The 14375-nt window shown below is 40.7% G+C and overlaps 1 protein-coding gene across 1 annotated transcript in view; it reads right to left on the reverse strand.

Moving 5' to 3' along the window:
• Positions 1–594: 594 nt before the first annotated feature.
• Positions 595–14375, reverse strand: part of ALKBH1 (alkB homolog 1, histone H2A dioxygenase) — a 29028-nt gene continuing 15247 nt past the window's right edge. Inside the window, exons 4-6 of the mRNA XM_036084366.2 lie at positions 5790–5880; positions 2799–2992; positions 595–1771 (exon numbers count right to left, since the gene is read on the reverse strand). Coding sequence (XP_035940259.1) covers positions 1342–1771; positions 2799–2992; positions 5790–5880 — 715 coding nt within the window. The 3' untranslated portion in view covers positions 595–1341. The remainder of the gene's footprint in view (positions 1772–2798; positions 2993–5789; positions 5881–14375) is intronic.

Genomic DNA, 14375 nt, shown 5'->3' on the forward strand with positions numbered 1-14375 from the left:
GGATGAATCTATTAATTTTTATTTCTTAAAAAACAAGTATCAAAATATGAACTCAATATGCAATGTTCCTAAGAAGAAAAAAGGCAGGACAGAGACATGCAGACGTGGTGAGTCTTGTCGCAAGCAGTAGGTATCCAAGTGGCTTCCAGCCAGTTGTCCACAAAGACAAAAGGCGATGTTTCTAAGAGTCCATGCAGTAATAAAATACTGACACCATGTTTCTAGAAAGGAGCACTAAACTCCCATTATCATTTGAAATGGAAGATGGTAGTAAATACTATCTTCATGTCATAGATGAGGAAACTGAGGCTCTGAGAAATGTAAAGCAGCTCAGCTAAGGGTACAGTGAGTCGCGTTGGTGGGGGTACAAAGATTCATGCATTTTCCAAGCTGCCCACAATCACAAAAGACAGCAGTGACTGGAATATCAAAGAATATTCTCTCCTATGAGACAGTCACAGAGAAGACTGAGGGCAGAGCGGGATGGCACAGGGCAGAACAGCTGGAGGGCTCCAACAGCATGAACAACACAGCAAGTAAAAACAGGGAAAAACTAATCCCAGATTCGCTAACCCTCAAAGATAGATACAGATCTTTAATTTTAAAGAGAGAAAGTTTATTCATGGAGAAAACAGTTACAGAACACCCTTGGGGCTTTTTTAGTCCAACAATTAAAACTGCATTAAAAAGCCAACAGGAAGAGTTTAGACCTAAAAGAAACATGGAGAAACTACTGCTCCCCTTCCCTTGGCTTTATAAAAATTTTATCTTTTAGGCAAGAGAGATAGCTGTGATTAATTTCTTTCCTAGGAGATGAGGTTTCTCGTTCCATTGTCTTAATGTGTATAGGATTTTTCTGTGAAAGCCAGAGAAGACAGAAGAAAAGATCACTGGATGGCTGGAACAATGAAGGTGAGACTCATGGCTGGTTCCTGGAACCACAATTTTACCACAAATCACTAGATGGGGTAGCAGGAGGGGTGTCAGGTTTCCCATTAATAAATCTGAGGTATTTAAGGCTCCAATAACATGGAAACTCACTTCCACCTCCCTCAGAAGTAACGGCAGAGGCTGGAAAGGCTATTCTGGAAGGTCAAAGCTCCTTGGACTTCTCACATACATTAGTGCCAACATCTAACCAGACTGGACCATGTCCAACATGAGCAAAGTGGCTAACTGCTTTACTCTTCAGGATGGGTTCCAAGGCAGCACTGTGATCCACGATGAGCTTTTCCCTGTCTCTCTTTTTGGCTTGTCCTGATGCTAGAGTCTATGGCAATACAAGAAAGCGTGGCCATTTACTTGAGACCTGCCTGAGGAAAATAATGGGCTCTCCAAGTCTCAGCTGTCAGGGTTTAACTTCACTCGTTTTACTTGGCAATTCTTGTCGTTCAGGTGGCAGAAACCTTCTGTGGTGATGTCTCTTTTCTTCTCCTCCATGGATTCCCAAGGGAAGTCCTGGTCTGTGGCCAGTACCTGTCGGACAGTCATGTTCACACGAGCGGTTTTCAAGTAGCTGGTGCACACCTGCCAGTCCTCCTCGGAGCAGGGCTCTACCACTGAATCTCTGGGGAGGATGGCTGGGAGAGGTGTCTCTAGGCAGCATGGCAGGCTTTCCCCTTGAGGACTTGGAAGGACCCTTGGGACTGCATGGTTCAACAGGCGGCTGAAACCTGACATTACCATGATGTCACCGCTGTGCATAAACATGGCTGTGGGCGCTTCATCTCTTTTGAGGCCACCCAGGAGAAAGATGGCAGACTGTCCAAAGCTATACAAAAATAAGTAAAACGATACACAACAGTAAGTTTCTGTTACTAACCACGGCTGGGAAAGTTACTGCCAAGCGCATTCCTTTTGAATTTCATCTTAACACTTACTGCTCTCACATCCTCCTTTTTAATCTATGCTAAGACCCTTCTCTTCTGGCTTGTGTCTCTAAGTGACCAACCCATGATCTGCTGCTTAAACTTAGCACAGCCCACAGGACTGCTACAATATAAAATTTGAAGCACTTAAATAAGCAGATTAAAAATTTAGTTTTAATATTACTGGTATAAGTTTTAGTGATGCATCTTTAAGATTTAAGCCTTCCAATGAATTGAGTCCTTTACTATATTTATCATGCCCATTCACTTTTTTTTTTAAGATTTTATTTATTTATTTGAGAGAGAGAGTGAGCAAGAAAGAGAGCACATGAGCAGGGGCAGAGGGAGAGGGAGAAGCAGACTCCCCTGCTGAGTAGGGAGCCCGATGTGGGACTCGATTCCAGGACCCTGGGATCATGACCTGAACCGAAGGCAGATGCTTAACAACTGAGCCACCCAGGCAACCCGCCTGTTCACTTTAAAGATAAGGTAATTAATAAAAGACACTGTTCAGGCACTTTCTTTGTGAGATACAGCTGCAGCACTTTGCCCAATTTAAACTTATGTTTAGGGAGGCAAGGCAGTAAACTAGTCAGGCTTCTGTGCTTTACTCTTCCCTATTCCAAAAAGGTTGCTCGTTTCGCCTTATGGCCTTCCACTTGCCTATTCCACGGACACTGATGATACCTTTCAATACAAAAGGTGGACTCCATGCATCTTAAACAGAAATATTAACTGTAATTTGGTTACTACTCTTAAGAACAAGGTTAATTTTACTTATGATAACATTGTTAAGACACCCAGAAGTAGAAGCTTATAGAGTCCAACCATTTCTTAAAGTCCTATGTTTTTATTTATTTTAGCTAGAAATGCTTTAGCATAAGGAATGAAGTGATAGAAAGTAATCCCAAATCCCTAGAACCAGCTTACCTGAAAGACAGCAGGGGTTTGGAGTGATCTAGTTCAGATCTGTCTACGTGGATTCCCAGGGTGGAGTCCAATCTGTAGTAATTCAGGATCCCTGCCTCGGCTCGGAAACCCTGAAACCCACAGGCTGTGGCTACTTGCTCTGAGAGGAAAGCCAGGTCAGAAGGGAAAGGTGTATAATGATCGGCTGAGTATTTCTTTGATAAAAGTAGGGAAAATAAGAAAAATAAACAATGATCTCAGGAAAATAGGAAACTGTGGCATAAGATTAATTACCACTTTAAAATTATCTAACTTATTCGTAATCCTAACATAGCATGATTTATCCATCTGTTTTTGAGGTATCCAGTAATCCAATAACAAGACGTTCAAAATAGCGAGCACCTAGGACATGGCAGGCACATGCCACGCAGTGTTAAATCAGACAAGTTCACCCTGCATGGAGTCTACCCGTGAAGCAATTACTACGTCTCTCTCTGGTGCACTTTAATCCCAAATAGGATCATTCTCATGGGACAAAAAAGCAACTCAAAACTGTCACCGCCAAGAGGCACATGATGACTAAATGTAATGTGGTATCCTGGAACAGAAAAAGGACTTAAGTTAAAAACTAAAAAAAACTGAATGAAAGCTAGGAAAATATGAATAAAATATGGACTTTGCCATTGTAATAATGCATTAACATTGGTCCACTAATTGAGACAAAGGTACCATAATAATGTAAGATGTTGATAGGGAGAACTGGGTGTGGGAACTCTGTACTACAATCTTTTCAACTTTTCTGCAAATCCAGAACTATCCTAAAATACAAAGCTTATTAAAAAAAAGCAAGCAAGCAATTCAAATACAACAGCCAGTTTGCTTTTGGGCCCCTCAGCCCGCAACATGGCACACTGCCAATTTCACTGGTCAGTCTGATGGGATGACATGCTCAGAACATCTGAACTGAAACTAACTTATACCATGGTCAAGGCAGGACCTTAAAATGGAAGTAATTTTCAGCGCTTACCTTCCTGGACTATTTTTAGCATCTAAAGATCACAATATCCCTCTTGTCTTAAATAAAACAAAACCCATCAAAGGGCAGAACACTCCCTCTCTCTACAAAAGCCTGCAGTTTAGGAGAACGACAAGGTGGCAGTCTCCTAGGCAGACCAGGGTGAGGGCTGCTCGCCGTGTAGGCCTGCGGCAGCCTGATGCCCCTCCGTCTTGCTGCTGCTCTCGCGTCTCCCTTTGCCCAACAACCTCAAACCACACCAGCAAATCCACTGCTGCCTCACATCTGTGCTAGTGCCCTGACGTATCCCAGCTGTAGCAACAGGGCATAGCTCTGGCCAGAAGTGAGCTTTACCTTCAGGTTAAGGCAGACTTTTGTGAAAGGCCATTAAAGGATGGCCAAGCCTCTTCAGTTGGAATTTCTGTGTTTTATTTTTTCCTTCTTTTCCTTAAGTGCAAATAAGAAGAGTTCCCACTTAATTTCCCAAAACTAAGGATATGGCTAGAGAACTATAAGGTTTTCTCTACCCTTTCAAGTTTTAGTCCTTCACAAGATCAACTAGTCAGAGGTACTGTTCTAGCACTAGGTTACCTCTGTGAGCTTTCAACCCTATCCCCAACTACCTATGCACTAGTCTTCTTACTTCTCTTTCACTTTTCTCCGTTGAGTCACTCAGAGTTTCTGGTAATTTTTCACTCCACATTTTTCTTAGTAAATGAGAGTAACTTTAAGTCCTTGGGGAATACTAGTATCAGCAATAAATATAACATCATAAAAAATAAGCTAACATGTATCGTGTTGATGTATTTAACTTCTCAAAACAAGCCGGCACCACTGTCATCACGATGCGGGCATTACACCTTTGACGCTCATGCCCCCCTTTATGAGGTATGCACTATCCTATGGAAGGCCATATTCAACCCCGGGCTGGCTCACCCAGAGAGAATCACCTGGCTATTTCCCCAAACACACATATCCAGTCTTCCATTAAATCTGCATTACTGAAAGTAATAGGTCATGAACATTTTTGAGCAACATTTATCATTATTTTGAGCAGTTAATTTAATTATTAATAAGCTGGGTTGACTGAAACTATGGAGCTTTTAGTAAGTAACTAGTTAGTAGGAAGATGGTCTATACCAATCTATTTATTAAGTTTATTCTCAAAATTAGTCCTTCCACTTGGCGTCAAACATCTCATGGAGACAAGAGGCACTAGGCTGCCCGTTATAAAGGAGGTCCTTTTGGAAGCATGGAGGTCAGGAAAGAAGAAACTGTACCTCAAGAAAACACTGAACTTTGTTAACTGTAGGACATTCTTTCCTATCTGTGTCTTGCTCAGAACTTATACAGCAGGCAAAGGTGTCTTTTGTGAGCTGATGGAGAATACCACAAGTAGATGGAGCTCCTTTTACTCCAAACAGATACTATGTAGAAAATACAAGCTCAGGGCGCCTAGGTGGCTCAGTCAGTTAAGCGTTGCCTTTGGCTCAGGTCATGATCCCAGCGACCTGGGATTGAGCCCCGCAGCGGGCTCCATGCTCAGCAGGGAGCCTGCTTCTCCCTCTCCCTCTGCCTGCCTGTCTACTTGTGATCTCTCTCTGTCAAATAAATAAATAAATAAAATCTTAAAAAAAAAAAAGAAAATACAAGCTCAACAGACACTAAACAATAATGGAAATAAAGGTTTTAATTGAGAATTGCTCTTGAATGCAGTAAAGAAAAATCTGTACCCCTGAAACATACTTAGAGAAAGCACCAATGACTTCTGATGAAACAATATAACCTAAGGGCATATGAAGAAATTTTCTCTTGGGAGAAATTATTCATTCCTCTTGAGACACTGTTATCGAGAGGATTTTAAGAGATAAAAGAAAGAGATCCTTCCACAAATGGATAATCTGACACTTTACAAGCTTGGCCAGGAAGACATCCAACTACTGAGCCCAAGGAGTGTAAAAGCGAAGACAATGGAATTTGCAAGGAAATTTGCATACCTTACTGTCCCAGTTATAATGGTAGCCTAGGGTCACCCAGCGCAACTTCTCTAGTAAACTTCGGGGTCTCCGTTTATTTGCTTCTTTGTACCTGTGAAGATTGGGGACAAAAGAGGATTTATTCACCTCAAATGGCAACAACAGCCCTTTGCATGCATGGAATTTGGTATTCCTTGGTATAAGTTGTTAGCAAAGATCTTGATAGAAGTGAGAACAAATGAGTTGACCAAAATACAATAACACCAAAAAACATGTTAGCATTTCTTTTTTAAGATTTATTCATTTGACAGTGAGAGAGTGTGCGTGCGTGCGTGTGTGCTGGGGGGAGGGGCCGAGGGAAAGAATCCCAAGCAGACTCCCTGCTAAGTGGGGAGCTGGACCCAGGGCTCGATCTCAGGACCCTCAGATCATGACCTAAGACGACATCAAGTCGGACACTCAACTGACTGAGCCACCCAGATGCCCCCATGATAGCATTTCTAATTTTTAGTCCTTGGTTCTAAATCCTCTGCTGAACAGGATCAATTTTATATTATTATTTTTTAAAGATTTTATTTATTTGTCAGAGAGACAGAGCACAAGCAGGGGGAGGGGCCGAGGGAGAAGGAGAAGCAGACTCCCCACTGGGCAGGGAGCCCAATGTGGGGCTGGATCCTGGGACTCCACGATCATGACCTGAGCCAAAGGCAGACGCTGAACCAACTAAGCCACCCAGGCACCCCCATGTTAGCACTTCTAACTTTTAGCCCTTGGTTCTAAACCCTCTGCTGAATGGGATCAATTTTAAATGGCAAGTCTCCAGCATCTCAATAATGATAAAACAAGAACAACACAGAAATGTCTCTACCTGTCCCTTGGAAATGGGACCAAGGGCACTATGGGTAATTGAAAATTTGGCTAATAGAACATGTTCCATTTGGTTTGCTGAAAGTGAGGTATGATTAATCATAGCTATCACTACGTTTATAATGATGGTGGCTTCCCAGAATTATAGGTTGGGGGAAAAAGTCTGGCAAAATATACATTGTTTACAATAAAAAATAACTGGTTTAACATGACTTCTTCAACCCTGTCTAACATAGCTTAGATAATTGAGGCTTAGCTAACAATTAAGGGCCACTGTAATTGATTTGGTTTCTGACATCCCCTTGTTTAAACACAGGAGGCTTCTGTAAAACAGAGAGGTGCCCTTTCTGCAATTACATCCTGTCTGATCAAATCTATGGGATTAACTACTCTTTTTCTAAGGAGGAAGAAGCTTTTTTGATTTACCTCTAAATATCTAAAAATACAAGAATGCTAGGCCTAATAATTTTAGGGTTTGTTTTTCCTATGTAATTTATCACATCAGCAATTGAACAAATTTTTTTGGTCCAAGAACCACTGCTGTTTAAAAAAGAAAAGATTAGACTGCTTTAAGGACTTCATATTTTGACAGGAGATGACAGATAAGTAGAAGAAAAAATGAAGGGAAAATTAAAGGCAGTATAAAATCTGTACTAAACTGAATAGCACAAGACTTTGAGGACCACTGGAATTAAGAAAAAGGAGAGCTCAAAGTTAGCTGTCTAATCAGTTAAGGCCTCATGGCAGAGTTGGGAGTTGAACGTGGCATTGAAGAATGGCCAGCATTTAAACAGAGAGTGGAGCAGTGGTCAATACCGGCATACTACATGAGCAGAAGCAAAGGTTTTATTAGAGGCTCACACTGTAAGTGGCACTCGTCTTGACTGACAGAGTTTACAGAATAGATGCTATCTGTCCTCACGAAGTTTACATTCTAAGGACATCATGACACAGATATCCATCAAGACCAGTAGCTAAAAGGAATGGAACAAACACCGATTTACCTAGGAGAGCAGTGCAGAAAAGAGGCAAAGCAGATCTGACTGCTATCCTCTGAAAGGCCTGCTTGCAAGGTTGGCTGTTGGCAGGCATCTAGAACTTGGAATCTGGGGAGGTTCACACCATTCCCAGAACTGCTGTTCACTGTGCCTCAACTTTTTATGCAAAACATTATGGTTTATGTTAAACAGCTGCCTTCCTTCTGGGAGTCTGGAATTTGGTTTGTGTCACAGAGACTATGGGACCAGCCCCTATTAAGAACCTGGGCACTAAGCTTCCCTGGTAGACAACATTTCAACATGTTGTCACAACTCGTTATTGGGGAATTAAGTACACCTTGTGTGACTTCACTGGGAGAAAACCCTGGAAGCTTGAGCATGGTTTTCCCAGGACTTTACTCAATGTGTCTTCTCCCTTCACTGATTTTGCTTTGTATTCTTTGAACTGGAATAAATCTTATCCATGAAGACAGCTATGTGCTGAGCCCTCCTGGTGAGTCACCAAAATTGGGTATGGTCTTGGGGACACCTGGCACAAGAGAAGACAGATAATGATTAGCAGTTCAGGGGAAACAATATATATGCGTGGCCAGTGACTGCAACTAGCTGATGTGAACAGTTACCATGTAGAACTACCATTAATTATTTACATTTTCTATGTGTAAAAACTAAAAACTAGAAAAAAAAAAAAAAGGAATGCATAGTTACTAACACAACCTGAGTTCTACCAGTTTCTTCAGCTAAAGATACAGATGAAAAAGAACTCCCTGATGATCCCCTCTGGAGAACATAAGCTATTTTAGTAGCCTTGGGATAGAAAATAAGAATGACCTCTCATTTCTGGATTCATGTGAATACTGTGGTTAATAGTGCATACCCCACTTAGTTTCTGCCAAGTGGTTTCCAAATTTTAATGGTCAGGAGAATCACCTAGAGGGCTTGTTAAAACTCAAATGGCTGGGCACAGGCATATAAATTCTGATTCAGCAGGTCTAGGACAGAGCCTAAGAACCTGCATTTCTTTTTTTAAAATTTTTTTATTGTTATGTTAATCCCCATACATTACATCATTAGTTTTAGATGTAGTGTTCCATGATTCATTGTTTGTGCATAACACCCAGTGCTCCATGCAGAACGTGCCCTCCTCAATACCCATCACCAGGCTAACCTATCCTCCCACCCCCCTCCCCTCTAGAACCCTCAGTTTGTTTTTCAGAGTCCATCGTCTCTCATGGTTCGTCTACCCCTCCGATTTCCCCCCCTTCATTCTTCCCCTCCTGCTACATTCTTCTTCTTTTTTGTTTCTTAACATATATTGCATTATTTGTTTCAGAGGTACAGATCTGAGATTCAACAGTCTTGCACAATTCACAGCGCTTACCAGAGCACATACCCTCCCCAGTGTCTATCACCCAGTCACCCCATCCCTCCCACCCAACCCCCCACTCCAGCAACCCTCAGTTTGTTTCCTGAGATTAAGAATTCCTCATATCAGTGAGGTCATATGATACATGTCTTTCTCTGTTTGACTTATTTCGCTCAGCATAATACCCTCCAGTTCCATCCACGGCGTTGCAAATGGCAAGATCTCATTCCTTTTGATGGCTGCATAATATTCCATTGTATATATATACCACTTCTTCTTTATCCATTCATCCGTCGATGGACATCTTGGCTCTTTCCACAGTTTGGCTATTGTGGACATTGCTGCTATAAACATCGGGGTGCACGTATCCTTTCGGATCCCTACTTTTGTATCTTTGGGGTAAATACCCAGTAGTGCAATTGCTGGATCATATGGTAGCTCTATTTTCAACTTTTTGAGGAACCTCCATACTGCTTTCCAGAGTGGCTGCACCAGCTTGCATTCCCACCAACACTGTAGGAGGGTTCCCCTTTCTCCGCATCCCCGCCAACATCTGTCATTTCCTGACTTGTTAATTTTAGCCATTCTGACTGGTGTGAGGTGGTATCTCATTGAGGGTTTGATTTGGATTTCCCTGATGCCAAGCGATGTTGAGCACTTTTTCATGTGTCTGTTGGCCATTTGGATGTCTTCTTTGGAAAAATGTCTGTTCATGTCTTCTGCCCATTTCTTGATTGGATTCTTTGTTCTTTGGGTGTTGAGTTTGATGAGTTCTTTATAGATTTTGGATACTAGCCCTTTATCTGATATGTCATTTGCAAATATCTTCTCCCATTCTGTTGGTTGTCTTTTGGTTTTGTTGACTGTTTCCTTTGCTATGCAAAAGCTTTTCATCTTGATGAAGTCCCAATAGTTCATTTTTGCCCTTGCTTCCCTTGCCTTTGGCGATGTTTCTAGGAAGAAGCTGCTGCGGCTGAGGTCGAAGAGGTTGCTGCCTGTGTTCTCCTTTAGGATTTTGATGGACTCCTGTCTCACATTGAGGTCTTTCAACCATTTGGAGTCTATTTTTGTGTGTGGTGTAAGGAAATGGTCTAGTTTCATTCTTCTGCATGTGGCTATCCAATTTTCCCAACACCATTTGTTGAAGAGACTGTCTTTTTTCCATTGGACATTCTTTCCTGCTTTGTCAAAGATTAGTTGACCATAGAGTTGAGGATCCATTTCTGGGCTCTCTATTCTGTTCCATTGATCTATGTGCCTGTTTTTGTGCCAGTACCATATTGTCTTGATGATGATAGCTTTGTAATGGAGCTGGAAGTCTGGAATTGTGATGCCGCCAGCTTTGCTTTTCTTTTTCAACATTCCTCTGGCTATGCAGGGTCTTTTCTGGCTCCATACAAATTTTAGGATTATTTGTTCCATTTCTTTGAAAAAAGTGGATGGTATTTTGATGGGGATTGCATTGAATGTGTAGATTGCTCTAGGTAGCATTGCCATCTTCACAATATTTGTTCTTCCGATCCATGAGCATGGAACGTTTTTCCATTTCTTTGTGTCTTCCTCAATTTCTTTCATGAGTATTTTATAGTTTTCTGAGTACAGATCCTTTGCCTCTTTGGTTAGATTTATTCCTAGGTATCTTATGGTTTTGGGTGCAATTGTAAATGGGATCGACTCCTTAATTTCTCTTCCTTCTGTCTTGTTGTTGGTGCATAGGAATGCCACTGACTTCTGTGCATTGATTTTATATCCTGCCACTTGACTGGATTCCTGTATGAGTTCTAGCAGTTTTGGGGTGGAGTCTTTGGGGTTTTCCACATAAAGTATCATATCATCTGCAAAGAGTGAGACTTTGACTTCTTCTTTGCCGATTTGGATGCCTTTTATTTCTTTTTGTTGTCTGATTGCTGTGGCTAGGGCTTCCAATACTATGTTGAATAGCAGTGGTGATAGTGGACATCCCTGTCGCGTTCCTGACCTTAGGGGGAAAGCTCTCAGGTTTTCCCCATTGAGAATGATATTCGCTGTAGGTTTTTCATAGATGGCTTTTATGATATTGAGCTATGTACCCTCTATGCCTATACTCTGAACAGTTTTGATCAAGAAAGGATGCTGTACTTTGTCAAATGCTTTTTCTGCATCTATTGAGAGGATCGTATGATTCTTGTTCTTTCTTTTGTTAATGTATTGTATCACGTTGATTGATTTGTGGATGTTGAACCAACCTTGCAGCCCAGGGATAAATCCCACTTGGTCGTGGTGAATAATCCTTTTAATGTACTGTTGGATCCTACTGGCTAGTATTTTGGTGAGAATTTTTGCACCATGTTCATCAGGGATATTGGTCTGTAATTCTCCTTTTTGATGGGGTCTTTGTCTGGTTTTGGGATCAAGGTAATGCTGGCCTCATAAAATGAGTTTGGAAGTTTTCCTTCCATTTCTATTTTTTGGAACAGTTTCAGAAGAATAGGTATTAATTCTTCTTGAAATGTTTGGTAGAATTCCCCTGGGAAGCCATCTGGCCCTGGGCTTTTGTTTCTTGGGAGATTTTTGATGACTGCTTCAATTTCCTTAGTGGTTATAGGTCTGTTCAGGTTTTCTATTTCTTCCTGGTTCAGTTTTGGTAGTTGATACCTCTCTAGGAATGCATCCATTTCTTCCAGGTTATCTAATTTGCTGGCATAGAGTTGCTCATAATATGTTCTTATAATTGTTTGTATTTCTTTGGTGTTGGTTGTGATCTCTCCTCTTTCATTCATGATTTTGTTGATTTGGGTCATTTCTCTTTTCTTTTTGATAAGTCTGGCCAGGGGTTTATCAATCTTGTTAATTCTTTCAAAGAACCAGCTCCTAGTTTCGTTGATCTGTTCTACTGTTCTTTTAGTTTCTATTTCATTGATTTCTGCTCTGATCTTTATTATTTCTCTTCTCCTGCTGGGTTTAGGCTTTATTTGCTGTTCTTTCTCCAGCTCCTTTAGGTGTAGGGTTAGGTTGTGTACTTGAGACCTTTCTTGTTTCTTGAGGAAGGCTTGTATTGCTATATACTTTCCTCTTAGGACTGCCTTTGCTGCATCCCAAAGATTTTGAATAGTTGTGTTTTCATTTTCATTGGTTTCCATGAATTTTTTTTAATTCTTCTTTAATTTCCCGGTTGACCCATTCATTCTTCAGTAGGATGCTCTTTAGCCTCCATGTATTTGAGTTCTTTCCGACTTTCCTCTTGTGATTGAGTTCTAGTTTCAAACCATTGTGGTCTGAAAATAGGCAGGGAATGATCCCAATCTTTTGGTACTGGTTGAGACCTGATTTATGACCTAGGATGTGATCTATTCTGGAGAATGTTCCATGGGCACTAGAGAAGAATGTGTATTCCGTTGCTTTGGGATGGAATGTTCTGAATATGTCTGTGAAGTCCATTTGGTCCAGTGTGTCATTTAAAGTCTTTATTTCCTTGTTATCTTTTGCTTAGACGATCTGTCCATTTCAGTGAGGGGGGTGTTAAAGTCCCCCACTATTATTGTATTGTTGTCGATGTGTTTCTTTGCTTTTGTTATTAATTGGCTTATATAATTGGCTGCTCCCATGTTAGGGGCATAGATATTTACAATTGTTAGATCTTCTTGTTGGATAGACCCTTTAAGTAGGATATAGTGTCCTTCCTCATCTCTTAATACAGTCTTTGGTTTAAAATCTAATTTGTCTGATATAAGGATTGCCACCCCAGCTTTCTTTTGGTGTCCATTAGCCTGGTAAATGGTTTTCCACCCCCTCACTTTCAATCTGGAGGTGTCTTTGGTCTAAAATGAGTCTCTTGCAGACAGCATATCGATGGGTCTTATTTTTTTTTATCCAGTCTGATACCCTGTGTCTTTTGATTGGGGCATTTAGCCCATTTACATTCAGGGTAACTACTAAAAGATATGAATTTAGTGCCACTGTATTGCCTGTAAGGTGACTGTTACTGTGTATTGTCTCTGTTCCTTTCTGGTCTATGTTACTTTTAGGTTCTCTGTTTGCTTAGAGGACCCCTTTCGATATTTCTTGTAGGGCTGGTTTCGTGTTTGCAAATTCCTTTAATTTTTGTTTGTCCTGGAAGCTTTTTATCTCTCCTTCTATTTTCAATGACAGCCTAGCTGGATATAGTATTCTTGGCTGCATATTTTTCTCATTTAGTGCTCTGAATATATCCTGCCAGTCCTTTCTGGCCTGCCAGGTCTCTGTGAATAGGTCTGTTGCCAATCTAATGTTTCTACCATTGTAGGTTACATATCTCTTCTCCCAAGCTGCTTTCAGGATTTTCTCTTTGTCTCTGAGACTCGTAAGTTTTACTATTAGATGTCAGGGTGTTGACCTATTTTTACTGATTTTGAGAGGGGTTCTCTGTGCTTCCTGGATTTTGATGCCTGTTTCCTTCCCCAAATTAGGGAAGTTCTCTGCTATAATTTGCTCCGTTATACCTTCTGCCCCTCTCTCTCTTTCTTCTTCTTCTGGGATCCCAATTATTCTAATGTTTTTTCGTCTTATGGTATCGCTTATCTCTCGAATTCTGCCCTCGTGATCCAGTAGTTATCTCTCTTTTTCTCAGCTTCTTTATTTTCCATCATTTGGTCTTCTATATCACTGATTCTCTCTTCTGCCTCATTTATCCTACCAGTTAGCGCCCCCATATTTGATTGCACCTCATTAATAGCCTTTTTGATTTCTACTTGGTTAGATTTTAGTTCTTTTACTTCTCCAGAAAGGGTTTCTCTAATAACTTCCATGCTTTCTTCAAGCCCAGCTAGTATCTTTAAAGTGATGATTCTGAACTCTAGATCTGACATTGTACTAATGTCCGTATTGAGTAGGTCCCTGGCAGTCGGTACTACCTCTTGTTCTTTTTGTTGAGGTGATTTTTTCCGTCTTGTCATTTTGTGCAGAGGAGAATAGATTAATGAGAGAACACAATGCTAGCAGGGTAACAAGGTCCCCAGAAAATATACTCTAAACAAATCAGAAAAGACCTGAAGCAGTGGGAAAACAAAGGGAAAGAGAGAAAAAAAGAAAAAAAAAAGAAAAAGATAAAGATAAAAACAAACAAAAACAGAACAAAACAAAACAAAACAAAAAAACAGAATGTGACCAAATATGATCAGGCTGGTATATAGATCAGTGCCACACACTAGATTTTGGGTGTATTTTGGTCTGTTAAAAGAAAGTGCCTCCCAAAATTTTAAAGAAAGAAAAACTTATATATGTACAAAAATAAGGGTTGATATGATGAAGGGATGGAATATGACTGTAAAGATGGAAATTATAAAAAATTTTATAAAAGGAATTGATAAGAAGTTGTTTGAAAAAAGAAAAGAAGAGGATTTAAAAAACAAAAAAGGGAGA

The sequence above is a fragment of the Halichoerus grypus genome, chromosome 8, assembly GCF_964656455.1.
Source record: "Halichoerus grypus chromosome 8, mHalGry1.hap1.1, whole genome shotgun sequence".
Lineage (NCBI taxonomy): Eukaryota > Metazoa > Chordata > Mammalia > Carnivora > Phocidae > Halichoerus > Halichoerus grypus.